General features: G+C 43.0%; 2 protein-coding genes and 1 long non-coding RNA gene across 3 annotated transcripts; 1 reads left to right on the top strand and 2 right to left on the bottom strand.

The window, feature by feature from the left end:
- Nucleotides 1-343: 343 nt before the first annotated feature.
- LOC124148902 lies at nt 344-2,306 on the bottom strand. The gene is made up of 3 exons (XR_007221801.1): nt 1,986-2,306; nt 1,007-1,058; nt 344-664 (listed from the first exon to the last, which is right to left on the bottom strand). It is a non-coding gene; the product is annotated as an uncharacterized LOC124148902 (long non-coding RNA).
- Nucleotides 2,307-2,793: 487 nt separating this feature from the next.
- LOC124120356 lies at nt 2,794-6,984 on the bottom strand. Its single transcript, XM_048397986.1, has 4 exons — nt 6,821-6,984; nt 3,867-4,118; nt 3,242-3,552; nt 2,794-2,808 (listed from the first exon to the last, which is right to left on the bottom strand). Exons 1-4 carry the CDS (start codon nt 6,912-6,914, stop codon nt 2,794-2,796), a joined length of 672 nt encoding a protein of 223 aa, XP_048253943.1. The 5' UTR covers nt 6,915-6,984.
- A 9,927-nt stretch (nt 6,985-16,911) lies between these two features.
- LOC124148934 lies at nt 16,912-27,413 on the top strand. Its single transcript, XM_046520228.2, has 8 exons — nt 16,912-17,034; nt 17,854-18,186; nt 19,844-20,179; nt 20,330-20,656; nt 21,604-21,900; nt 23,565-23,609; nt 26,048-26,143; nt 26,569-27,413. Exons 1-8 carry the CDS (start codon nt 16,962-16,964, stop codon nt 26,670-26,672), a joined length of 1,611 nt encoding a protein of 536 aa, XP_046376184.2. The 5' UTR covers nt 16,912-16,961; the 3' UTR covers nt 26,673-27,413.
- Nucleotides 27,414-27,789: the final 376 nt, after the last annotated feature.

Here is a 27,789-nt window from a genome sequence, read left to right on the forward strand (position 1 = left end):
CCCACGGCATCGGTGTATTCCAGCAGGACAACGCTCGACCATACAGGGCATACAGCACGGATCACAAGAGCCTGTCTACACCACAACAACGTTGATGGCCCTCCAGATCCCCGGATTTGAACCCAGTAGAGCACCTGTGGGATGAATTGAATAGACGGCTACGCTGACGTCAACCACAACCCCAGAGGTTGCAGCAGTTGGCTTTTGCGTTGCAGGCCGAGAGGGCCGCCATTCCAAAGGATGTGATTCGCATACTCGTCTCTTCCATGGGCAGGAGATGACATTTTGTTTAAAAAAACAATCAAAGAAAATTAACCAATGGCGAGAAAGAATTTATGGATCTTTGATGGATCTATATGGCAGTTCAATGTTTCATGCATGGATGATATGAAGGTAATTAACCTGGTTATTCAAAAGAGAAATTATCAAAAACAGTTTGTTCTTATCCATTTCTTTCGTGGATACCAGCTGCTTTGATAAAATGCTGTTTTGTGTGAAACTATATTCCTCTTGCTCTGGAATCACGTAAGGTAGACACGTCCATTGTACCACACTCGACCCTGCCTTATCTTCCGTCGTCGACGTCGGAAGACAACAGCAACAACAAGAGCTACAGCAGCAGCAGAGCACGATACAGCGACCACAACAGCGTTTGAGATGTTTTCTGAAAACACATGTTGCATGGACCATACAGGTTAATTAAGTCATTTTATGCATGTTTAATGACGATAAGGCTGTAGTCATTTCAAAGTGTTCAACAACGTTAAATTAAATACGTGTTTCTCATCCTACCTTTTAAATTCTTTATTTTTGATATGTGATATGTATACGAGTAAACATGTTGAATACTAATTTTACTGTAAAATATAAAAAAATGCTCGATGAGGAATTTCTATAATATGCAGCATATCAGAAATCACATTAACATTTTAGTATGTAATGCAACATCAGTGTTGCTTTTCATAACTTGATGAGAGGGTTCATATAAAATATGGCTCATAAATACCTTGTTTAATGAAAGATATGTATAATAGTTGTAATACTTCTCTTCGTTCCTGCTATAATAGAAAAATAAAACAAACGTACATGCCATGTTTTACTGATCCACTCTATCACGGATACAAATAACTTGCACTAACGAAAATTAATACTTTACTGATCCTAATGAGATCACCTCCTATTTTAAAGAGATCGGGTTTACAGTATTTATAGGTAAAGACAGTATGATCCATATTCTGCAGTCCCGATCCAGGTGGTACAATCACCAATCTAACAGAAATAACGGAATAGATTCGTCCTGAACAAACGTATTGAGAAAGTGTGTGTCACTCTATACACAGGGGATTGTAACGCAAAAAATGGCAAAATATATGATCACACCCTGTGTTAGTATACTATATAATAGGAAAGGGGTGTAACGAGGCCAACTAAGTTCATTCGTGAATGAATTCAACAATGTCCACTGTACATACCCCTATGAACTATACACTCATTTCAAGCCAGTGCATTTAGCTACACAATGAGACATAGAAGAAGAACATCGGAGCAGTGCGTTTGGAGCTAGCGTCTTCAGAAGCTCAAAATATCGCGATTTTTCGATTCACAGCCAAAATTCCTGCTCAGAATTTGTACCGCAAACTTACCGATGTTGGTTTTTTTATTGGATCGTGTACACAAATACTACGCACCAAAACCTGTTCAATTGATTGCATCTGTCAGCCCGCCCATCGTCATTCTTTCCGCGACACAAAAACCCGATGGTATTATGAGTTTAGAACATTGATTCGTCTCAATAAGCCCTTTGCCGTGCCCCGTCCGCCATAGACGACCTTCGCCTTGACATACCCCGCACTGAAAAAGGTGACGCCATTCATTTAGCAGATGTAGATGAAAAAATATATTATTTATAGCCAATCAGATCGCTGGCTTTTTTTCAGTGCGAGGTATGTCCTGTCTGTCTATAGATTTGTAGATATATCACCTACCAGGATCAGTTACCACCAGAAAGTGTTGACTGCCAGGGATCACTTCGTTGGATCTTCTACAGAAATATTTGCCTGCATCAGCTGATGTGACTTTGTAGAGGGTAAACTTCAACATGCTCATGTTTTGAAAGCGTGTAACTCCCACGACCTTCAACCTACTTTTGTACTGAATCCATATGTATATTTTCGCACCATGCACTGTCAGCATCCCCTTCCCAGGTGGCGTTCTAATTGAGAACTCACTCCGTACTTCTGGCAGCGTCCACACAAAGCTGGCGTGATCTCCCTCTATCGCTGTTGTGGTGTTGGTGCGGGCTTCTGTTCCTGCTGAAATACATGTTCAGCTTCAAGTTATGGAGAGGTGAGTTCACATGGGGTTTAACGTCACGTTGCCGATTTTTACTCGCACGCGCTGGGGATGGGGTGGGAGGGGGTGTTTGGGGGTGGGTCTGGATGGCTCTTTGTACTAATCCGGACTAATGCTAGTTTTTAAGTGATGACCCACTGATATGCTATGCCGCAGATTAACAGGAATACCCCACTCAGACTCAGTCTACTGACTCCGAGCCGACCAGTCCTTGTTGTGTCTCCTTAAAGCCGAGCGCCACTCAGGGTAGGAACAGATGCCATCTATTATCGTCTTTTGTATTTTTGATAATAATATACAATATTAAATCTAAATGGGTTCGTATAAACAATGTTCTTAAAAACATTCTGACGGTGATGATACCTTCCTTTGCATGTATATGTACACTTAGATGATGATTTTAAATGAGTTTGCCAAAAGCTGCACTCATCAAAAATCGAGCTATTTGACGGCAGCCTGGAAATAAACGGATAATCTAGTTAATAACATGAGCTGCGACACATTTCCAGATGGTTATTCTGGTCTTGGTTGTTAACATATATTCAATCGCGAAGATTAAGTGTTAAGTATTTGTAACCATGTAATCAAAGTCCGTTCGCATCATTCTTTCCTACTGCTTTCTGACCTGTGAAGATCTGTGACGAATAGGTCTTCAGCAACCCATGCTTGCCTTAAAAGGCGACTATGCTTGTCGTAAGAGGCGACTAACGGGATCGGGTGATCAGGCTCGCTGACTTGGTTGATGCATGTTATTGTATCCCAATCGCGTCGATCAATGCTCATGATGTCACTTACTGGATTGTCTGGTTCAGACGCGAATATTTGCAGACCACCTTCATATAGTTGGGTTATTATTGAGTGCGCCAAACAAAGAAACAAACACACTTACTGCTTGCAGCATATATTCCTGACTCCACACTGTTGACGGTAAACCCTTAACTCCCACGTGACACGTATATCTGTCTCCTTCATCATCCCCTGTGACACCACTAACAGTGATGGTGCTGCTGTGGTACCTGATCCATCGCCATGTGCTGACACCGTGTGTTGTTGACACCAGCTGGGTAGTGTTCCTCTTCCAGGTGAAATCCACCGATAGGTTGTAATCTGCAGGCTCACTCACTGATATGAAGCAACAGGTCAAGCTGACACTATCTCCATCCCCGGCTGTGACCAATATGTATGGGTCTTGTACATCCTCTGAAATTGATAAATTAAAGGATGTGGGCACAATGATTATTAAAAACAAAATTACATACTCTTCTAAATTAATCACTTCTCGTTATACATTGTTGGATTTACTATTTCAGGGTCTCACAAATATAAAGTGTTGATTTCTGTTATAAACAATTATTAAAACGTTATACATGAAACATGTAGATTGCAACTTCTTTATTTTTATGTAACGACGTTTCATGTGGACTGTTGATCTCTTCATCAGATGTTACGTTTTGTTGTTGTTTTTTTATGGATTTTTTTACAACAAAATGTGTATTTATTGTACACGTATGTACCTATGACGACCAGTGTTTGCCAACAGCCAAGTTCCCTGAAGGGTTTGAGGTCTCCAAGACCAACATTACACCTGTAAAGTCCACTCTCGCGGTGTGTGACATTGTAGAAAGCACAGCTGCGAACTTTCGTTTTGTTACAGGTTCTCTTGGTACGTTGTTTGTGAAGTTTACATTGTAACGCCCCTGTGTAAGAACGAAACACATTACAGGACAGCGTCACGTTGTCTCCTGCACGTGCGATAGTGTGTGCATCTGCAAATCGATACAAGATGTAAGACACTTTGGTATAAAAGAAAAGAAAAGAGCCTATTAACAGAATGAACACAAGATACAAACGCACGATACACACGAGCTATTATTCTTTTACACAGAATCAACAATTTTCCTGATTTATCGTTGCAGCCTGTGCATATTCCAATCTTGATCACGTCAAGTTCAAAGATCCACTATCACACGAGATGATTGGTATCTATTCCGCCTAAACATTCAGAGTGAGTGAGTGAGTATGGTTTTACGCCGCTTTTAGCAATATTCCAGCAATATCACGGCGGGGGACACCAGAAATGGGCTTCACACATTGTACCCATGTCGGGAATCGAACCCGGGTCCTCGGCGTGACGACCGAACGCTTTAACCACTAGGCTACCCGACCGCCCCCTTAACATTCAGAAGATTGATCATTATATATGCATCAACCCTAATTCAGAATTGGAATATTTATATGTCTCTGTGCTTTGGATGACATCATATATAAGATACTTTCCAACCAAGTGGATAAACAGGTTCTTATTCGTTTGGTGTAGACTTGTCCCAAATAGAGTGTGTTGTAAATGTTGTTCGCACAAATATACGTTTCTGGGGACTACGGGTTAGTATCAAGATTGCGCGAATGTGTTTTATAATTGAAACTCAGATGGGCAGTATTTCAAGACCTTTTTTTCAGACAAGAATAATCATAAAACTAGACTATATGACTTTCATGTGAAACCCGTAGAGACCCGGGTTAGAAATAATTTTCAGCAACCAAGAGGCGACTAACGGGATCGGATGTTCAGACTCGGTGACCTGGTTGATGCATGTTATCGTATCCAAATTCTGAAGATCGATGCTTACGATGTCATTTACTGGTGTGGTGCAAACTCGATTATCTACAAACCGCCGTCATTAATATCTGAGTGCGACGTTAAACAAATAAAATCGCGAAAAAGGGTAAATCGTGTATCCTGCTCATCGCTGGCACTCGTCAGTGTTGGCTGTAGTGCAATTCGCAATTTTGATACTAGGCAGTAGTCCCAAGAATGAATGTGGGCAGTGTTGGTTGCAGTGTTGGTGACTGTCACAGTGTTGGTTGCAGAATTGGTGGCAGTAGAAGTGTTGGCGGCAGTGTTGGTTGCGTGTTGATGGAAGTGTTGGTGGCAGCGTTGGTTGCGTGTTAATGGCAGTGTTGGTAGCAGTGTTGGTGGCAGTGTTGGTGGCAGTGTTGGTTGCGTGTTGATGGAAGTGTTGGTGGCAGCGTTGGTTGCGTGTTAATGGCAGTGTTGGTAGCAGTGTTGGTGGCAGTGTTGGTGGCAGTGTTGGTTGCGTGTTGATGGCAGTGTTGGTGGCAGCGTTGGTTGCGTGTTAATGGCAGTGTTGGTAGCAGTGTTGGTGGCAGTGTTGGTGGCAGTGTTGGTGACTGTCACAGGGTTGGTTGCAGAATTGGTGGCAGTAGAAGTGTTGGTGGCAGAATTGGTTGCAGTGTTGATGGCAGTGTTGGTGGCAGTGTTAGTTGCGTGTTAATGGCAGTGTTGGTAGCAGTGTTGGTAGCAGTGTTGGTGGCAGTGTTGGTGGCAGTGTTGGTGGCAGTGTTGGTGGCAGTGTTGGTAGCAGTGTTGGTGGCAGTGTTGGTGGCAGTGTTGGTGGCAGTGTTGATGGCAGTGTTGGTGGCAGTGTTGGTAGCAGTGTTGGTGGCAGTGTTGGTGACTGTCACAGTGTTGGTTGCAGAATTGGTGGCAGTAGAAGTGTTGATGGCAGTGTTGGTAGCAGTGTTGGTGGCAGTGTTGATGGCAGTGTTGGTGGCTGTGTTGGTAGCAGTGTTGGTGGCAGTGTTGGTAGAGTGTTGGTGGCAGTGCTGGTGACTGTCACAGTGTTGGTTGCAGAATTGGTGGCAGTAGAAGTGTTGGTGGCAGTGTTGGTGGCAGTGTTGGTTGCGTGTTGATGGCAGTGTTGGTAGCAGTGTTGGTGGCAGTGTTGAGGGCAGTGTTGATGGCAGCGTTGGTAGCAGTGTTGGTGGCAGTGTAGGTGGCAGTGTTGATGGCAGTGTTGGTGGCAGTGTTGGTGGCAGTGTTGGTAGCAGTGTTGGTGGCAGTGTAGATGGCAGTAGAAGTGTTGGTGGCAGAGTTGGTTGCAGTGTTGGTGGCAGTGTTGGTGGCAGTGTTGGTTGCGTGTTGATGGCAAGGTTTATGGAAGTGTTGGTTGCAGTGTTGGTGACGTGTCTTTCAGTAGCGACCCTATTCACCTTTCGTTATAGCTTTCCCAAACAGTACAAGAAAATAAGAGAGCAAACATTTTGATTTCATGAAGGGTGGGCGAAGAGGGGGCTGACAAGAAGTACAATTCATAATCAGACAATCCCTGTCAGTTTTCCATTACTGCATCAATGCATAAGTCATCACACATACTATTTATTATATTTCCTGTTGGTACATACTTCGTCATGGACTCCCCTCGAAAAATCATTAACGAGAGACCGCGATACTCGCAAATATATTTACCAAGGTAAGTCCCCGGAAACATTTACCAGCAGAACAGATAAAGCCACAATTATCTTATGGTGGACCTTCGACAACCGGAGACCCCGGCACCCTGAATGATATATAAAGCGGAAGATGGAAGTACAACTGACGCGAAAGGTGCGGATTATTTCATACAATTTATGAAAAATTAATTAATTACATTTTCGGGTGTATGCTTACCTTCGCAACTACCCCAAGCGTCTCCGGGTTTTATTCCTCCGTCTACACAGAGCAGGTGCAGGATGAAGACTAGACTCTGGATACATCTCATCATCAACTGTACACGCTGATAATTGCACACTCCTATTACAAATCTGACGGTGTATCAACTTTAAATAGACGGTGGTAAATAATTTATTATATCATTGAGGGAGATACGCTGAGTCAACACAGGCAATCAAAAGTTAATGTTTCCGCGTTCAAATACATGTAGTTTGTCTCAGTTTTCCGGAAGCTTTAACTTTTTTTCAGAAGTACGTATAAAAAAACCCAAATAAAACGATTAATTGATGTTATGAATACCCTTGCCTGAAGTAGGCTATGTCATGCACTGCAATCAATCGATCGTCATAAGTTGACTCTTGCGGTGAGCATTGGGTACTGGTAACCTCTTTTGCTCTTGAATCTTTTTGCATATGTGAAGCGAAAGGTCTCAGACGTTTATCACATTGGTGAAACCCACGAGACGGATATGGCTCTGACAAACCTAGATGTTTATTCTTGGCAAACCGGGATTCCAGTGAGTGAGTGAGTGAGTGAGTGAGTGAGTGAGTGAGTGAGTGAGTGAGTGAGTGAGTGAGTGAGTGAGTGAGTGAGTGAGTGAGTGAGTGAGTGAGTGAGTGAGTGAGTGAGTGAGTGAGTGAGTGAGTGAGTGAGTGAGTGAGTGAGTGAGTGAGTGAGTGAGTGAGTGAGTGAGTGAGTGAGTGAGTGAGTGAGTGAGTGAGTGAGTGAGTGAGTGAGTGAGTGAGTGAGTGAGTGAGTGAGTGAGTGAGTGAGTGAGTGAGTGAGTGAGTGAGTGAGTGAGTGAGTGAGTGAGTGAGTGAGTGAGTGAGTGAGTGAGTGAGTGAGTGAGTGAGTGAGTGAGTGAGTGAGTGAGTGAGTGAGTGAGTGAGTGAGTGAGTGAGTGAGTGAGTGAGTGAGTGAGTGAGTGAGTGAGTGAGTGAGTGAGTGAGTGAGTGAGTGAGTGAGTGAGTGAGTGAGTGAGTGAGTGAGTGAGTGAGTGAGTGAGTGAGTGAGTGAGTGAGTGAGTGAGTGAGTGAGTGAGTGAGTGAGTGAGTGAGTGAGTGAGTGAGTGAGTGAGTGAGTGAGTGAGTGAGTGAGTGAGTGAGTGAGTGAGTGAGTGAGTGAGTGAGTGAGTGAGTCAAAAAAAGAAAACAGTTATTAAAAATACATGAAAATTAAGCCATCTCTAATGCATAAATGAAAGGGTACAGACAATGTTCCTCACATCACTATTGACTTATATTGTTGTATTAAAGCTTTCAAGGGATGAGTGAGTGGGTGAATATGGTTTAACGCCGCTTGTAGCAATATTCCAGCAACATCACGGCGGGGGACACCAGCAATGGGCTTCACACATTGTACCCATGTCGGGAATCGAACCCGGGTCTTCAGCGTGACGAGCGAACGCCTTAACCACTAGGCTACCCGACCTCCCCTTCAAGGGATGATGGTTTTTGTTCAGTTGTATTACAAAGACATCCACAAATGTACTTATTAACAAATCAAATCTACGTTATATACGCCTAATCTTATCCAAAACATGTTCATTGTGTTTCCTCCACCATACCATATACAGTAAACTACGTTTATAACGAACACGCTTATAACGAACTGACGGATATAACGAACTATTTTTTTGGTCCTTTCCATTTGCTGTGAATATTCCGTACATTTGCTTATAACGAACTACTGTTATACCGATCTATAATCAGTGGTCCCTTTGTGTTCGTTATAACCGTAGTTTACTGTATTATGTGAATATTGTTGAAACCAACACACGCACTCGCCTGGTCGCTGAATAATTTCCGTTCACGTTTATCGAATGTCGATTGAAAACATTTAAACAGGAAACAAATGTTTCGTAGCTGGTACACAGGGACATGTTTCCGTGTTTGTAGAGCGCTATCTATTTCGCAGTTGGGGAGAATTAGTTTGTATAGAAACACTCACACTTCCGGCAGCGTGTTTCGATTTCATGCCCCGGGTGAGGTTGAGAAAATTTGTACAAGGGAACAATTTCACAACATGAGCGGGGACGGTCGAGTAGCTTCTTGGTTAAAGCATTCGCCCGTCACGCCGAAGTCCCGGGTTCGATTCCCGACATGGGTATGACGTGTGAAGCCCATTTCTGGTATCCCCGGCCGTGATAGTGAAGGAATATTTCTTAAAGCGGCGTAAAACCATACTAACTCACTCACTCACTTCGATTTCATGTCACGAGTTTGAGAAAATGTGTACAAGGGAACAATTTCACAACATGAGGGGCGACGGTCGGGTAGCTTCTTGGTTAAAGCGTTCGCTCGTCACGCCGAAGTCCCGGGTTCGATCGATTCCCGACATGGGTACAAATTGTGATATATTGTAATTGTGGAATATTGCTAAAAGCGGCGCAAAACCATGCACACTCACTCACTCACTCACTCACTCACTCTCAACATGAGGGGATACTCTTTTACATGAGCGTGTCAGCCACCGACTTCAATCATGAATGTGTGACCTACCACGGGCTGACTATATTGAGATTATGACGAACATCGTAAGCGACTGATAATGTTATGGGTATGGGTATGTTTCGAATTCCCATCGTCTCCACCGTCTGCACTAAACACCCGCCTCCTGGTATGGTCATATATGTTTCATGTTATTGATTGAGTGATGCACATGACTATATCAAATATTTATATCGTCTCCTTTATTCTCCGCGAAGCTATCGTGTAAAAAGTACTGAATTTTAAATAATTGAATTTTTAAGGGGCAAAGTCTGTGCATTAATAATATATTTCTGCTATTATCACAAACTCAGCAGGTATCATGCTAGTGAGTATCCCACAACGGGTTGTGTTTTAGGCCTTAAGTTTCAGTGTTTCGGATACTGTTTTCACCCATGTAACGTTAACGTTTTGATAACGCTTCTCACTTTGGGGTCAAATCCAATTATCAAGCGTACACTTTCTTTTGCCTTGCCGTGTAGTATTTTTTGTTTGTTTGTCCGCACTCAGCAATATTCCAGCTATATGACGGCGGTCTGTGAATAATCGTGTCTGGAAAAGAGAATCCAGTGATTGATGTCATGAGCATCGATCCACGGGATTGGTTGTTGGTTTGTTGTTTTACGCCGCACTCAGCAATATTCAAGCCATATGACGGCGGTTTGTAAATAATCGAGTCCGGGCCAGACAATCCACTGATTTACATCATGAGCATCGATCCACGCAATTGGGATACGATCACATGCATCAACCAAGTCAGCGAGCCTGACCACTCGATCCCGTTTAGTCGCCTCTTACTATAAAACATAGCCACCTTTTACAGCAAGCATTATTGCACTTATATATAGCGACGTGTGGCTGCTTGTACTGGTCCGGACTAATGCCGAGTTTACAGTGCTAGCCCACTGAGATACCATGCCGCAGTTTAACATGAATAGCCCACTCAGACACACTGTCTCCGAGCCGACCTGTTCAGCGCCTTAATGCCGAGCATCAGGCAGGGCAACAACAAGTTGACTGAACATGTTTCTTTTTCGACAATGGAATTTGCACTGTTTACTGAAATTTAAGGGTACGCGTAGGGTGAGTGAGTATGATTTTACGTCACTTTTAGCAATATTCCAGCAACATCACGTTAATCGCTAGGTTACCCCAGTGCCCCTGGTACGTGTAGAACAGTCATATATGGATGTGTTTGTTATGTTTAGGCCAGACACGGCACCTTAAGTTGACATAATTTTCTTCAATATGTCAAAATCGAGATTTTGATGTGTTTAGCATATATAATACATGTACGTTGTGATGCAAGATGTTTTTTCGACATTGTGTACTTTTACTGAATAAAAACGTTATTAAAATCATATTGTGTGGTATCTGTTTTAAATATGATCGTAATCAACGTGGAAAAACCTGAACTTTCACCCATGACAACGCCCCCGCAGCTGTAACGCACCCCTTTATGTTTTACATCAATAGAAAGCTGATCGTTTCCGCCATGTTTCTGTGAAAAGATATTCTAAAAATAGATATTCCGCGTGAGGCTATCATCACTTTTTCCCGCTCGTCATTGTGTACGTAAACTACCTTTTAAGGAGATATATTCCATAATGCAACATTCGGGAATATTCGTTCGATCCAAATAAATTAAACGTATCCCACAATGCACCATTCGGCTTAGCAACAAAACTTCGGCCTTTTCCGGTAGGTATACAAAATGGCGGCTGCTTAGCGAAAAGATTGACAGGTAAACATCGTTTTGTTTTTTTTCTTGACTGAAAATTGTTGTATTTATTTATAATGAGGTCAAAACACGGGTCACAACATGCTCATGGTAAGAATAAGAGGTGAAGGGCAGGCGCGTTCCAAATGCGGTGTTAGAGTTACGACCCTTGTTGACAGCGCGATCAACCCTGTGTCAGATTCTGACAGCTGGGACGTTTTAGATGCATCGGAATCATCCGGGGACCACGCCGTTGAGGAAAATATCCCCGTTGGAGACAATGAAGGTGATAAGTCTTATTCATTGAATGGAACTTCACGCAGTGACATACAACTATCAAAATTCAAAGCTGCTGAAAATATCAAATCTCTCGTGCTTGACACTGATGAACCAAAACCTCAATGGATGTTTATTGATATGAGACAAATGAATTTAATTTTTCAAGAGATTGAATGCCCATCATGTCACGAACAGGGGTCTTTGTTGTTTGAAAAGAGTGACAATTTTGATAGATTTGGATTTGCTGTAAACATTATGTTGACATGTCAAAAGTGTCAGATGTGTGTTGCCAAAAATTACACTTCACAAAGGCCAGGTAATCAATCTGGTACCAATCCCTTTCAGATCAAAAACATTTTTATGCTCTTTCTGTCAGAGGTAGGACTTAGTCATGCTGCAATGAAAAAGTTTTGTCTGGTTTTTGGAATGGAAGGTCTCCATGCAAAGACATTCCAACAGAAACAAAACATTCTTTCACAGGTTGTTGTTGAAAAAACTGACGGTGTTGCCAAAATTATGAAGGTAGTTTTAATGCCATGGAAGTTGAAGCCGCTAAGAGGCTTTGGTCCGTTCATTGGAGAAGCATAATGTACGTTACACATGTATACTTTCAGACAGCAAAACCCACAAGACAGTCAACGACCTTCAACCCTGTGGACCAGACATCAGTATTGACAAGGAAGACTGTATTAACCATGCTCATAAAAGGATGGGCACTGCTCTTCTGAATTTGTCAAAAGAGTAGAGATTGGATGGTAGGGGCAGAGGAAAGCTCACTGAAGACAAAGCTCTACAATTCCAGTATTATTACCGCTTTGCCATCGCTAACAATGTTGGTAACATCGATGGTACAAGGAATGCAATCTGGGCAAGTTTGTTTCATTGCATGTCAACCGATGATCCTCCCCATCACACTAGATGTCCCCCTGGTCCCTCAAGTTGGTGTTTTTATGATAGAGCACTGGCTAATGATCTTGAGCCTTCTGCTCACGCAGACAACATCAGACATTTACTCGATGCATATATTGCAGAAAAGATGGTACCTGTGTATCAAAGAATGTCTGATGAAAACCTCCTTAAGAGGATGGTGGAAGGCAAGACACAAAATGCTTATAAGTGCTTGCATTCCGTGATCTGGTCCCGTTGTCCGAAGACCGTCTTTGTGGGTGCAAGGCGGTTGCATCTGGCAGTGGCATCTGCAATAACTTCGTTCAATGAGGGTACTTATAACATAACTCAGGTAATGAACAAGCTTTCAATAGAAGCTAATGAAATAACAGCAGCTTGATAACGTGAGAACGTAGCGCAAAGTGGGAGGCTAAAAAACGGAACGAGTTCATGTCGAGGGAGCTGAAGGCTTGTTGTATGGTGCTGGGGAGTTTTAAATCCTGTTTTATCTTTTTACATGCATTGTTTTATGTATCTTGAATACATCCCTTTAGTAAACTAAGATTTTGTAAGTGTTTAATAGGTGCTGAAAGAAGAAAAACATATACAAACTTATTTCCTTATTTTCTCCATAAACGTCATTTTGGATGTTAGTGAACATAGTTCTCAACCGTTTTTGGCCCGATTGGAATAAAATTTGGTATGCATATAGGCAGGGGATTACTTTACACAATAACAGAGAGACTTTCTGAAATATTTTGGCTGTTTTTTTGTGTTTTTTTAAATTTGGGTAAAAATCAATCACAAAAAATGAAATTTTGAAAAATTATTTTAAAAATATATACCATTTTTAAAAAATAATTTTTCTTTCTGTCATTGCACCAAACCATACATGCTTTGTTATACAATTGTAATTATATAAATATCTTTATTAGTCTTAGAGAAAAACTTAAACTAATTTCCATCTTTTCCAGACTTGCGGTGGCCATCTTGGGTGTTTCCATGGCAACCAGTGGCAACATCACCTGGAAAGACTCCATTTCAATTGTTAACATGTATACCGCTAAGTTGTAGCCAATTAAAACTAACAAATACTTGTGAAGCATTTTGTCAATTGTAAGGTGCAGTGCCACCCGTGCCCCCTTTTACATAGTCAGTGGATAAACCTACACCATAAAGTACTCAAGTAAATAATATTTTTTCGTCGTCAGATAATGTATATTTGCTCGGTACTACTTAACAGCACACAATTCTGAGTTAATGTTCTTTACAAGTTCTCTTCGTATCACGTGAATCATTTGCAATCAGCCTTACTTGAAACCAACTCTGGTGATTGGTGTTATATATTATCGTGTTTTTGTAAAAGAGCGTATTAATAAATGATTTATATATTATACAAACAGCACGTTTGCCACTCTATTAACATAACAAATATACTCAACACCAAAAGTTCCCTCGACACCAATATTTTAGTATATTTTTCAAACAAGTAAAGTTTGGTTTTCCATATCGCAGTACATGTATGGAATCAAGTCACTAAAACGCAACTGCTACAGAAAAGCATGCATTCCATGCAAGCCCCATGCATTTCACTACCCAATAATGGGTATAAAAACATGTCCGTTAACGGGATTCCATATGCATTGTTTAGCATCGTGCTAACAACAACCACTGATAAAAACAACAAAATTGCCAAATTATTCAACATTACGAAATGCCACGCCTGTCCACAAATGAGCGTCTGCGAGCCATTGGTATGCTTGAAGCAGGATCGAGACAACGTGATGTTGCAAGACAATTTAACGTCCACAGAAACATCATTTGGTGTTTATGGCAACGTTGGCAACAGACGAATGCAGTCAGAGACCATCCTCGGAGTAGCAGGCCACGCGTAACCAATCATCGACAAGACAACTGGATTCGAACAACACACCTACGAAATCGATTCCAGCCAGCAACAGTGACTGCAAGAAGCATCCCTGGCCTTCGACGAATATCTTCACAAACCGTACGTCGTCGCCTCAGATGTGCAGGGATTGTCACCAGAAGACCCGCCAGACGTCCAATTTTGACAGGAAACCACCGTGAAGCACGACTACAGTGGTACAGACAGCGTCTACGCTGTTCTACGCTGGACGGCCATGCAGTGAGGACAATTTCTATTCACTGACGAGTCTCGTTTTCACCTCAGCCACAGCGATGGACGGATTCGAGTGTACCGACGTCGAGGTGAACGTTACGACAATCATTGTGGCATGGAAGAAGATCGGTTCGGGGACGGTAGCGTTATGGTATGGGTTGGGATTGCAGCAAGACAGAGGACCCGTTTGATAGTGGTAGAGGGAAATCTCAATGGACAGCGCTACCGCGACGAGATCATCGGCCCTGTTGTTCTACCGTTTTTGCGTCGTCATGACCTAGGCATTATCTTTCAACATGAAAACGCCCGGCCTCATATTTCTCGACTTGTTCAGGATTCTTTAAAATTTTCAACAAAACAACGTAATTGTCACCCCCTGGCCGGCTCTCTCACCAATCAAGCACATGTTAGATGAGATGGATCAGCGCCTTCGACGTCAACCACGTGTTCCACAGACACTCCAGGAACTTCGAAACATGCTCCAGCAGATATGGTCATTAACTGACGTCCAAAAGAAACTTTACCAGAGTTTGAAATCACTCTTGCTCAAAAAACAGCAAAACATACATGCATGAAGTAAAGAGTATTGAGAAGATCAATATATCAACATAATCAACACTGAAAATGACAATCATACCGCGACCGAGAATGACGTCAGAGCCCCCCAAAGTTGGGTGTGGTACAAAACTCGAGCTTTCAGAATCATGGAAAATAGGCAGAGTACATAAACAATCGCTCACGTTCAATAACAAGTCATTAGTAGCGTGTGTGACCACCAAATGCCTCAATACACGCAAAAACTCTTCCACGCACAGAAAAAGTTAGTCGTCTGATGAGGTCACCTGGGATTTGACGCCATTCTTCTTGGAGGGCCAAGATTAGTTCTTGCTGGTTGGCTGGAGAGTGTGGTCGTTGTCGAACACGACGATCCATCAAGTCCCAGAGGTGTTCTATGGGGGACATGTCGGGTGAGCGTACAACCACGGCAAGGCGTTGACGTTGTTGACTGGAAGGAAGTTAGTGACAATTCTGGCTGTATCGGCTCTAGCGTTGTCATGCTGATAAATGACACCACGTGGCTGCTATTGGAGAAATGGTAGGACAACTGGACAAAGAATTTTATCCATGTAACGCTGAGCTGTCAAGTTTCCGTCAACGATGACCAGCGGTGTCCTCTCCTGCCCACAGATCGCTCCCCACACCATGACACTCCCTCCACCATATGGTACGACCTCCTGTACGCAAGTGCCGGTCATCATGGGGCGTGGTCACCCTGGGTCTGCCTGTTCTTGGCCTGACTTGCAATCGTTTAATACCCTTACCCGCACGTGCATTTGCAGTTGTCCGTGGTGTATGTGTTTTTCACTTTTTCGCGTGTTATCTCGCAAACATGTAACAGACGATTAACATTTTCTGCATACACTATTGTTGTATTTAGGTTATGTGTTTTAGATAGACTTCATCGAAAACAAATTTATACTTTGTCTGAAATTTATATTTTCAGTTGGTAAAGTTTCTTTTAGACGTCAGTTTATATCCCACAGACCTTTGCGCGACGCCTGGTCCATTCCATGAGACGAAGATGTGTTGCTTGCATCGCAACCAGAGGTGGACACACACGCTATTGATTTATTAATTAACATTTTGGCATGTTTCATGTGTTTTTTTATGAAATCACACATTTTCTGAAATCAGTATGGCAAATTAAAAAACCATTTGAACACTTACGGGAGTTTTGTATCTGTTGTAAACCGAAATTGTTTCAATACAATGATATGACTAAAACTGCATTTAGTTATGTACATGAATTATACTTTAAAGGTAAAAGACACGGGTGGCCCGGTCGTCTAAGGCACCGCGATTCGCTGTGCAGAGTTGCGTCCCTTGGGCACGCCAGAAACCTATGATTGTGGGTTCGAATCCCGGTTCGCCCCAATTATGTTTCTAGCTTTGTCAGCAACACACCCGTGCTCGTGGGTTTCACCGAAGTGATAAACGTCTGAGACCTGCATCACTTCGGGCTTTCCTCCCACATTAAGCTGACACGCCGCGATATAACTGGAATACTGTTAAAAGCGGCGTTAAACCAAACTCACTCACTCCCTAAATGGTAAAATACAAGAAATATTCACAATCTGAAACAGACACAAAAACATACCAACTGACATGAGTTAAGTGGATCTCTTTACCAGGAAATGTTACAGATGCACTTGAACTGGTAATTCTCCACCGAAACTGGGCGTTCTCCTTACAGGGTCCTTTTGGGATGTTCAGGCTTCATCTTCCTTTCGGTTTTACACTTTGTATCGTATGACAAAGACACTTTGATCTTCTCAACACACTGCACATAAACTCGATTATTATTAATATTATTATTAATATATCGTTGTTTAATAATGTCACGAACAACGCGTACTGATTTCATCAAAATGAGGAAATATTGTCAAGTTATGTTTGATTAAACAATGCCAATTGAGTTCAGGAAGGAAAAGATAATCGGGTTGCACCCACTTCAGACAGGCTATATAATAGACAGAGACAAGCCTGTGTATCAATCAGCGTCACTGATGTCGTGGTGTGACGATGTATGCGACAGATGTTACTGCGGTGCTTGTAGTTGTATGCTCCTTTGGTCTTCCACTGATGGGTATTGGGGGTAAGTACATTGGACAGTAAGTGTTGATGTTACTGTGGTGCTTGTAGTTGCATGCTCCCCTGGCCTTCCACTGATGGGTATTGGGGGTAAGTACATTGGCCAGTAAGTGTTAATGTTACTGTGGTGCTTGTAGTTGCATGCTCCCTTGGCCTTCCACTGATGGGTATTGGGGGTAAGTACACTGGACAGTAAGTGTTGATGTTACTGTGGTGCTTGTAGTTGCATGCTCCCTTGGCCTTCCACTGATGGGTATTGGGGGTCAAAAAAGTGTTTGACATTGACCTCATGTCATGCAGCTACTGCCAGTAGGACAGCAAGCGTTGACCCATTTCGATAACACTTCGATAATATATCTCTGAAGGTGCCTCAATGTGTCTTTTATGATCATGAATTCATTTCCTTAGATTTTTGCTTGTTTGTTGTTTTTTCACCGCACTCAGCAATATTCTAGCTATGTGCCGGTGGCCTGTTAATAATCTATTTTAGACCAGACAAACCAGTGATTGAAATTATTGGTTGGTTGGTTGTTTGTTGTCTAACGCCGCAGTCGGCAATATTTCAGCTGTATGACGGCGGTCTGTAAATAATCGAGTCTCGACCAGACAATCCAGTGATTGACATCATGAACATTAAAATTATTGAAATTTAGCAAATTGGGATATAATTACATGAATCAACCAAGTCAGTGAGGCTCACAACCTGATCCCGCTGGTCAGCTCTTACGACAAGCATGAGTTACTGAAGATCAGTTCTAACCCGGATCTCTACGAGCCCTTTTCTTAGACAGGCTCCTAAATCATTGCCATTTCTACTTTACAGCAGCTACCACGAGCTTTGTGGTTGCCCCAAGCAACGGGAATGTCACCATGACCTGGAACCTTCCTGAAACTGACATCAGGGAGTTTACTGTATTTTATGATTCCTACCCGGCTATTGATATATTTCATGTGCAGAACAGTGGCATCAAGATAGTCAGCGATGACTACAAAAACAGGATTGAAAATATATCCTCATCCGGATCAGGAGTTTTTGGTTTTGAATTTTTTAATGTGAGCCCTTGGGATGACGCTGGGGCATACGGCTGTTACAAAGGGCCGCCGGACTCCGGGGGTGCAGACATTCCTGGATGTGGACAGACCCTCATTGTTGTTGGTAAGTATTTAGTATCTGGATGGTTTGTTTTTTGTAGCATTCAGCAGTGTAGGACTAAGCAAACCGGTGATCGATATTATGGGCAACGATTCACGCTGCCGAAATACGATGACGCACCATCAACTATTTCTCCGAGTCTGACCATCTGATCCATTCAATCACCTCGACCAGCATAGGCTGTTGTTGACATACATGTATTGACGTCTCCGTGGTCTTATGGTAGAGCGTCCGCCCGGAGAGCGGAAGGTCCAGGGTTCGATTCCCGACCGCGTCATAACAAAAGAGTTACAAGATGGTACTTGTTGTTATCCTGCCTGGCGCTCGGCATCAAGGGGCTAAAGAGGACTGGTCGGCTCGGAGTCAGTATACTGTGTCTGATTGGGGTATTCATGTTAAACTGCGGCATGGTATCTCAATGAGCTAGCACTATAAATCGGCATCAGTCCGGACTAGTACAGCAGCCACACACATATGTGCATGCACGTCGCTATGTAAGTGCAAAAATGGACGCGACGTTAAACCCCATTTCACCTCACCTCATTTCGTAGAAGTGACAATGAGGTTTATTACTTACAGTACTGACAATCCTAGCACTATAAATCGGCATCAGTCCGGACTAGTACAAGCAGCCACACACACACACACACACACACACACACACACACACACACACACACACACACGTGCATGCACGTCGCTATATGAGTGCAATAATCTTGGACGCGACGTTTATCCCAAGTTCACCTCACCTCACCTCACCTGTAGACATACATGTTTTCGTCTGTCAATCCACAATCCTACCGGTTATTAACTATCAATACAAGTGCCGACAATCCAGACCCAAGACAAATTTTACCCCTGTGACGCCTAGATATTACTCATTACCCATGTCACATACCCAGTTTACTCATCAAGAGAGGTCACAGGTGGCCCAGTCGACAAAGGAACCGTTCAGAGTTGCGTACCTTAGACTACCCACACACCTACGATTGTGGGTTCGAATCCCGGTTCGCCCTGAATATGTTTCTGGGTTTGTCAGCACCATATATATGATCGTGGGTTTCATCAAAGTTGTAAACGTCTAAGACCTAAGGAAGAGAATTTATGAATGTCAACTTCTTTATCATGAGGAGCACACCATTTCGGTGTATATGCTTACTCTTTCATCAAGCATATACACCGAAACGTTGTGTTCCTCATAATAAAGAAGTTGCCATCCATGTATTCTCTTCATTATGAGTATCCCTTCTAAATGCTTTTCAAAGACTTGTCCATGACCTGCATCACTCCGGACTTTTTCCCGATATCAGTCTGACATGCCGTGATATAAGTGAAATCCTGTCCAAATCAGCGTCGACCCCAACTCTCTCTCTCTCACTCACACATCGTGGGGCGACGAGTGGCCCGATCGCCTAAGGCGCCGCGATTCGCTGCGCAGAGTTACGTCACTTGGGCACGCCAGAAACCCCCGATTGTGGGTTCGAATCCCGGTTTCTAGGTTTGTCAGCACCAAACCCGTGGTCGTGGGTTTTTCCGAAATGGTCACTTCGGCTTTTCCTCCCACACCCCGTGATATAACTGGAATAATGTTAAAAGCGGCGTTAAACCAAACACACTCACTCACTCATTACATGAATGTATTATCTTCCTGTTGCAGATCTCATCCAGGAACCATACCTCGTAGTCCCGGAATCTGTCACGCACAGTGCAGGTGCCATCCTACAATGCCTCATCGCCTTCCGCAGTCACCCAATAGGTCTCCAGCCCAAGGTGTCAGTGAGTTGGAGGAAGAACAATGCGACACTGGAGAGAGGCCCGAACTACACCATGACGGCTGACACGGGCATGTGGGACTTGGAAGTGTATCACAGCAGCACCCTAAATGTCAATGATGCTGGGCTGGATGACGATGGGGCACGATACTCCTGCCAGGTGGTCGTCGGAGATGGGATTCAGACAGACTGGAGTGAAGAGTATAGCCTTGGCGCGGAGTGTAAGTATTGCAGACTGTACATTCATATTTGTCTTTTCTCGAACAATTTAACAGAGCGACAAAACTCCCATTGAATAATTCCACGTGCTAAAATGGCTATTTGATAGTGGTTCTTTGGGACAGGAAGGCCTTACCACACTGGTGTTGCAGTTTCAGAACAAGGGTCAAAGAACTACACAGTGGCTGTGGATGGCGATGATGCCATATTGTCGTTCTGGAAGCCCAACATCAGTGACACGCTCTCCGTGTGGTCCCCAGAGGAGTCGGTTCTATTCACCATGGAATCGGCAAACATTAAGATATGGTCAAGCTACAGGTCAAGAATGAAGATCAGTGCTGTCGTAACTCCCAGTAAAGCTGTCCGAGTATTACTGCAGAATGTTACCCCGGCTGATGCGGGCAGGTACCTCTGTGGGAGAGGGGTCATCGACAGGGAGCTCATTGTACCCAACTGTGGAGTAATCTTGGTACTGCTGAGTAAGTATTAATGGAGTGAGTGGGGTAGAGTTGTAGCATGATATAAAAACGTAATCGTTTTATGTCATGTCAGTCGAAGTGGCACAGGTCTCACACGCATCTGAGCAAGATCGTTGACAGACCATAATGAAAAATGGAGATTCGAAACCATGCTCATGAGATCCTGGCATGACGAAGGGACGCAACTCTGCACATCTATTTGTGGCTTAAATAAAAGTGTCTTAAATATCCATGCAACACTAAGTTAGTACAGTGTTGCGTCGCTCAAAGAGTCTAAGAATTGGTTCTAAATGAGATTCGCTCCTCTTTTGGGCATTGACTTATCATACATACCCGGTCTCGTGCCCTTCATCGCAAGGACAAACACCTGAGACGTGCATCATACGTCCTCGAAAAAATCATCCCTGATAAAATTAAAATACTGTTCAAAGCAGCATCAGGTTTTCCTACAGGAAAGCATTATGTTAGATATGTCGACTTGCAAGATTTGTTTGTTTATTGTGTAACGACACACTCATTATTCGAGCTACATGACAGCGGTCTGTGAATAATCGTGTCTGGAACAGAGAATCTAGTGAAAGATGTCATGAGCATCGAGCCACGGGATTGGTTGTTGGTATGTTGTTTTACGCCGCACTCAGCAATATTCCAGCTTTATGAAGGCGGTCTGTAAAGAATCGACTCTGGGCCAGACAATCCAGTGATTGAAATCATGAGCAATTGGGATCGATGACATACTTCAACCAAGTCAGCGAGCCTGACCAACCGATCCCGTTAGTCGCCTCTTACGGCAAGCATAGTCGCCTTTTACGGCAAGCATGGGTTGCTGGAGACCTATTCTACCCCGGATCTTCACAGTACGACTTGCAAGAGATCATGATACTACCAAGTTTTCAGAACAATAATTTGTCTCATAGAATGTATATAGTTATTGGTTGATGTTGCAGGACCACCCGTGAGACCCGTTATTGCCCTACCCGCACAGCCGATGTCAGGACAGACTATCACAGTTACCTGTTCCACCTCGTCCCGCAGCCTCCCGCAAAGTCATCCCTTGGCGATGTCCTTCTGGTGGTTTAAAGACGGCGCTTTGCTGACTCAGGAGGGGAAGTATGGCGTACGTGAGTCGACCCTCACTATCAGGAACGTCAACGCATTGGATAGCGGAAACTACACTTGCCAAGCCAAGGAGGAAGATGGACTCGTGTCAGAACGTAGCGAGGCCGTGCTGATGGATGTTAAGAGTAGGTATCTGATGGTTGTTCGTCAGGATTGAATTTTTGGTGTCCCCCGCCGTGATATTGCTGGAATATTGCTAAAAGCGGCTTAAAACCATACTCACTTACTCACTCAGTCGTCAGGATAGATGGCTATTTCGCATGGTTATTTCAGAATAAGGTATTGAATACTGGTTTGGATGGCGAGAAAATATTCTGCTCTATTGTTAATTGCTGCGACATCTACACCGACAGTGGTAGTAACGGTAGAGACAGCTGACACTATGATTAAAGGTATTGAACGGTACTTGTACTCACTGGGCTTGCTTCATAGCGACTGCTGTAAACGTGGAATCCAAACCCGCCGATTGGCTGGGAGCTGCATTGGTCTCTTTTGATTCTCAAGCACAGGTCACTGCACTCGGATAGCCTCGGTAGTCTTCCGGACATTGCCGATGACCACACTACTTCAGTCGTGACCAACTCGTGCTATTTCGGGACAAGCCCAAAAACAATTGTCAACTCGTTGCGTAATGGTTCACATATATTTCCCCAGATATTATATATGTTTCAGATGCAATTGAGACCACATCTGGTATGATTGTACACATTTGACTGTGTCTTTGGCTGCAAGACATATGTAAAATCAAAAATTATTTATATAACACTCATCAATAAGGGGACGAGTCTTCTTGTAGGTTACGGAGTGGTGACGAATGTCAAAAGTAGTGTGCATTCGTCACCATTTTCCGTAACCTACAAGAAGACTCGTTCCCCTATCGATGAATGTTATGTGCGAAAATACGACAAACCAATCAGAATGTGCGTATGATTTCAAGTTCTTCGTCAAAGAAATATTTATTTTTAGTTTACATATGTCTTGCATCTGAGAATATACCCAAGATAAGTTAAATCTGTTCAATCATACTGTATAAGTCCCGATGTGGTTTAAATCGCATCTGGAATATATATGATATATATGAAAATATACGTGAATCTTATCCAACGAGTTGGTAGTAAACTATGTCACAGACAGTGGCCACGAGCAGGGCACGAGTCGCTCTTCGGCTTGTCCCGGAATAACACGAGTTGTTCACGAATGTTCTTTTTAAAATTAAAACGGCCCACCATAACACATAGTGTAAGTAAATCTAACACTTATAAACTATTGGTGCAATATTGCAAGCAGCAGACTTTGAGCCAGCATACGAAAGGGACCACGAATCGATGTCCCATTTGTTTGAAGGCGTCAGAATCGACTTTGAAAGGTGTCATCTCTTAGTCGTGCCAGGATCGTTGGTTCAATCCTGGATTTGCCTTGACAATGATCCATGACTTTCAGCCTAGACATATTGTACTTCTTATACAAATGTGACCACGAATCGATTTCCCAGGTGTCCAAAGGCGTCAGAATTGACTTTGAAAAGTGTCATCTCTTAGTCGTGCTAGGATCGTTGGTTCTGTACCTAGATGTTTTATTGATAATTATCCTTGAATTGTGAGCACCATATACGCATTTGGTTTCCTAAAAGTGAATAACTCAAAGCGGAGCTGTTAAAACCGAAACTCATTCGTTATTGACAATAGACCAGTATGCTACAGTGATAATTTTTAATTGTACACGCAAGCTGCTGTAGAAAGTATATGCCACATGTGCCTGTAGAATTATTATGTTTGTGCGCTTGTTTCAGCACCTGGACATGGCGGGGATGAAGCAAGCATCTCATCACAAAACGGTAATTCCTTTCTTCCCTAAATTAGTTATCAAGGTTAGAACTGATCCCCACCATTGTCGTACGAGGAGATTTATTAGATCAGGAGGTCAGGAGTTTGGATTTCATCGTACCCCGAAGACCTGCAGGCCCAGATTCGAGAAGTTACCGCAGCTGTCGTATATTTATAACTGGAATAGAGTGCAGCGTTAAACGGCAAACAAGTCACCCAATCCTTCCCTTTAGGTGCCATAATTTAAGATGACCATAGTCGAGTAAGGTGTCCATGTCGACTCGGGTTCCCCAAATCGCTGTGCTGAGTTACGTCCCTTGGGCACACCAGAAACCTATGATTGTGGCTTCGAATCCCGGTTTGCCAAATTATGTTTCTAGGTTTGTCAGCACCATACCCGTGCTCGTGGGTTTCACCGAAGTGGTAAACGTCTGAGAACTGCATCACTTCGGTCTATCCTCCCACATTAAGCTGACACGCCGCGATATAACTGGAATACTGCTACAAGCGGCTCACTCTAATTCTATCATGTGCACAAGAAGGAAGAATCTAGTTGTTCAAGAGGGAAATGTTGGATACATGTATAGTCTGTGGGTACTGGAAATAAGGAAATCGGTCATCATGATTAAGTAGTTTCAAACCCAAGCCGCCATGAAACATGTCATTTAGAACTATTGTTTGAAAGCTACATTGTATACAACTACTTCACATTTAGCGGCTTTGTGTATTGAGATATTTTCGTAACAATCATTGTCGTGGATATGCGGTTATTTAACGAGGTTCTGTTACTGGACTTCCCTCCGTGGCTGAATCAATGACATGTATAACAGTCTACCTGATGACAAGATCCGTGAAGATGCGGGGTAGAATAGGACTTCAGCAACCAAGCAACCCGTAAAAAAGGCGGTCATGCTTGTTGGTTGGTTGGTTGTTTGGTTGGTTTGTTGTTTAACGCCGCACTCAGCAATATTCCAGCTATATGACGGCGGTCTGTAATATTCCGGCAATGTCAAGCTTTAACCCCACTGTCCCCGTCGCCTATACCAAGAAAGATAAAATATTAAAGGGCGCCTTCGATGTATTTCATTTGACAACAAGTTAGTTGCCTTTTACGACAAGCATAGTCACCTTTTACGGCAAGCATGGGTTGCTGAAGACCTATTCTACCCCGGAATCTTCACGGGTCCCATGCTTGTCGTAAGAGGCTACTAACGGGATCGGGTGGTCAGGCTCGCTGACTTGGTTGACGCATGTCATCGATCCCAATTCCGTGGATCGATGTTCATGATATTAATCACTCGATTGTCTGGTCCAGACTCGATAATTTACAAACCGCCGTCATATAGCTGGATTATTGCTGAGTGCGGCGTTAAACAGCAAACAAACAAACTTGTTGACAAATAAAATACATCGAAGGCGCCCTTTAATATTTTATCTTTCTTGGTATAGGCGACGGGGACAGTGGGATTAAAGCTTGACATTGCCGGAATATTGCTAAAGCGGCGTAAAATTATATTCACTAACTCAGTATGGCAACGGGGGCGTTGATACCGTGTTTCGTATGAAATGACATATCCTTGTCACAAGCTAAATTATGTTTGTTTGTTTAACGCCTCGATCAGCAATATTTCAGCTATATGACGTTGACCTGTAAATATGCCTGTAAATAGGCCTTCAGCAACCCATGCTTGTCGTAAGATGCGACGAACGGGATCGTGTGGTTGATGCATGTCATTGATCCCAATTGCGTGGATCGATGCTCGTGATATTAATCACTGGATTGTGTGGTCCAGGCTCGATTATTTACACACCGCCGTGTTATTGTTATTAACGAGGTTCTGTTACTGGACTTCCCTCCGTGGCTGAATCAATGACATGTATAACAGTCTACCTGATGACAAGACTTGTGAAGATCCGGGACAGAATAGGTCTTGCGCAACCAAGCAAGCCGTTAAAGGCGACTATGCTTGCCGTAAAAGGCGACTAACGAGATCGGGTGGTCAGGCTCGCTGACTTGGTTGATGCATGTCATCGATCCCAATTGCGTGGATCGATGCCCATGACCATGCCCACTGGATTGTCTGGTCCAGATTCGATTATTTACAGACTGCTGTAATATAGCTGGACTATTGCTGAGTGCGGCGTAAAACAACAAACAAACAAACCAACCAACCAATTGCGTGGATCGATGCTCATGATGTCAATCACTGGATAGTCTGGTCCAGACTCGATTATTTACAGACCGTCGTCTTATAGCTGGAATATTGCTGAGTGCGGCGTTAAACAACAAAAAAAAAAAAAATTCTATAGGTACGTAGGTACCAGTTCTATCATGCAATACCTATGGAAAGGATATAATTATGACCAGTTGTGTAATAGTACACAACGAAAGGAGCATCAAGAAAACTTGATTTTATTTAATGTCATATGCACGCCCTTTATATTGTAGGTGGTAATGCTGGCACGATATCAATTGTCGTTGTTGCTGTAATTGCCGGCGTTGGCCTTGTCGTTACTGCCATTGTCCTGCAATTGAGAAAACAACGTGAGTGCCTATCTTTTTCTTATGACTTATCACCTTATACTGATACGATTTTCCTGTTATTTTGTAACATACATTCTAGCGTGATTTTGTAAATACTTTAATGTGATTGGTCGGTCAAACAGAGGTTTCAAATCACAATTCCATGTTCTGATTGTAGCAGCTGATATAATGCCTGGTGTAATGTGTGTTTGTTTCGAAGTCTTAAAGGTTTTACATTTTGTTTTCTAGGGTAAGGTTTCTGTACCATGAAACTAGGAACATTTTATTTTCACAAACGTAAACGTATAACAAGATTCCAGTAAAGGGGAACATTATGATGGAAACTAATGTCATGATATTGTGAGACCAAAGTAGTCATTAAGTGTAATTTTATTACAAACCACCATATAAACATTGAATGTTACATCTTCCCATTTCTTCTTCAGAACACCGATGTCCAGTTGCAGCCAGGTCACATGTGTGTGAGACTGATGAGGCAATGCCGGATGAACATTACAGCCAAATAGAAATTAGAAACGAGACGAAATGAAAATAGAATGAAAGAACAATTAAAAATAATCCTTGTGAATCCTTTCGATATTCCCACAATGACGAAACAACATCCTCGGCCCATCCGCAGCAGATGTCCACATGTTACGCTTGCTTTTTGTTTATTTGTTTGTTTTTGTTTTTATTGTTCAACGCCGCAGCCAGCAATATTCTCAGCATAAATGACAAAGGTTTGTAAGTAATCGAGCTGGACCAGACAATCCGCTGATTGACAACCTAGGCATCGATCTACGCAATTGGGATACGACGAAATGTAACAACCAAACCACCCGATCCCGATAAGCATAGTCGCCCCTACAAGTAAGGGTTGCTGAAGACCTGTTCTAACCAAGATCTTCACGCGTGCACTGTGCTGGTAAATAGATTGTATAATGTAATGTTATGTACATAGAAACCTTTGACCATTGGAACTGCGGGTTAGGGCAGATTTTCAGCAACCTGTTTGTCGTCAAAAAGGACTTGGTTGATTGCGTGTCAACGTACTCTGCGGTCTCGAGTCCTTGCACGTCACTGGATTGTGTGGTCCACACACACGCTTATTTACAAGTCTCCGTCATTCAGCTGCAATATTGCTGGAAACACCTTTGCGGGACAGACATTCGTTTTATTATATTAACAGCTATACATGACGTCAAGCTTCAGATATGTTCGTATTTTGCATTTTTGTAAATGCTATCAGAATATATGGTTCATTAAAGAATAAATACTTTTTAGAATGGAATTATAAATTTGATCATCCTGGTCATTCTTGGGACCCGTTAAGATCCGGGGTAGAATAGGTCTTCAGCGACCCATGCTTGTCGTTTAAGGCAACTATGCTTGTCATAAGATGCAACTAACGGGATCAGGTAGTCTGACTCGCTGACTTGGTTGATGCATGTCATCGTATCCCAATTGCGTTGATCGATATTCATGATGTCAATCACTCGATTGTCCGGTCCAGACTCGATTATTTTTATACCGCAGTCATATAGCTGGAATACTGCTGAATGCGGCGTTAATCAACAAATAATTAAAATAAGTAAATGACGTCAAAGAACAGAAGGGGTGTGCCCTTCCCCAGCATCTGCCTATAGCATTTGCCGCATTTGCCGCAT

The sequence above is a fragment of the Haliotis rufescens genome, unplaced genomic scaffold (genome assembly GCF_023055435.1).
Source record: "Haliotis rufescens isolate VD_foot unplaced genomic scaffold, xgHalRufe1.0.p SCAF_18, whole genome shotgun sequence".
Classification (NCBI taxonomy): domain Eukaryota; kingdom Metazoa; phylum Mollusca; class Gastropoda; order Lepetellida; family Haliotidae; genus Haliotis; species Haliotis rufescens.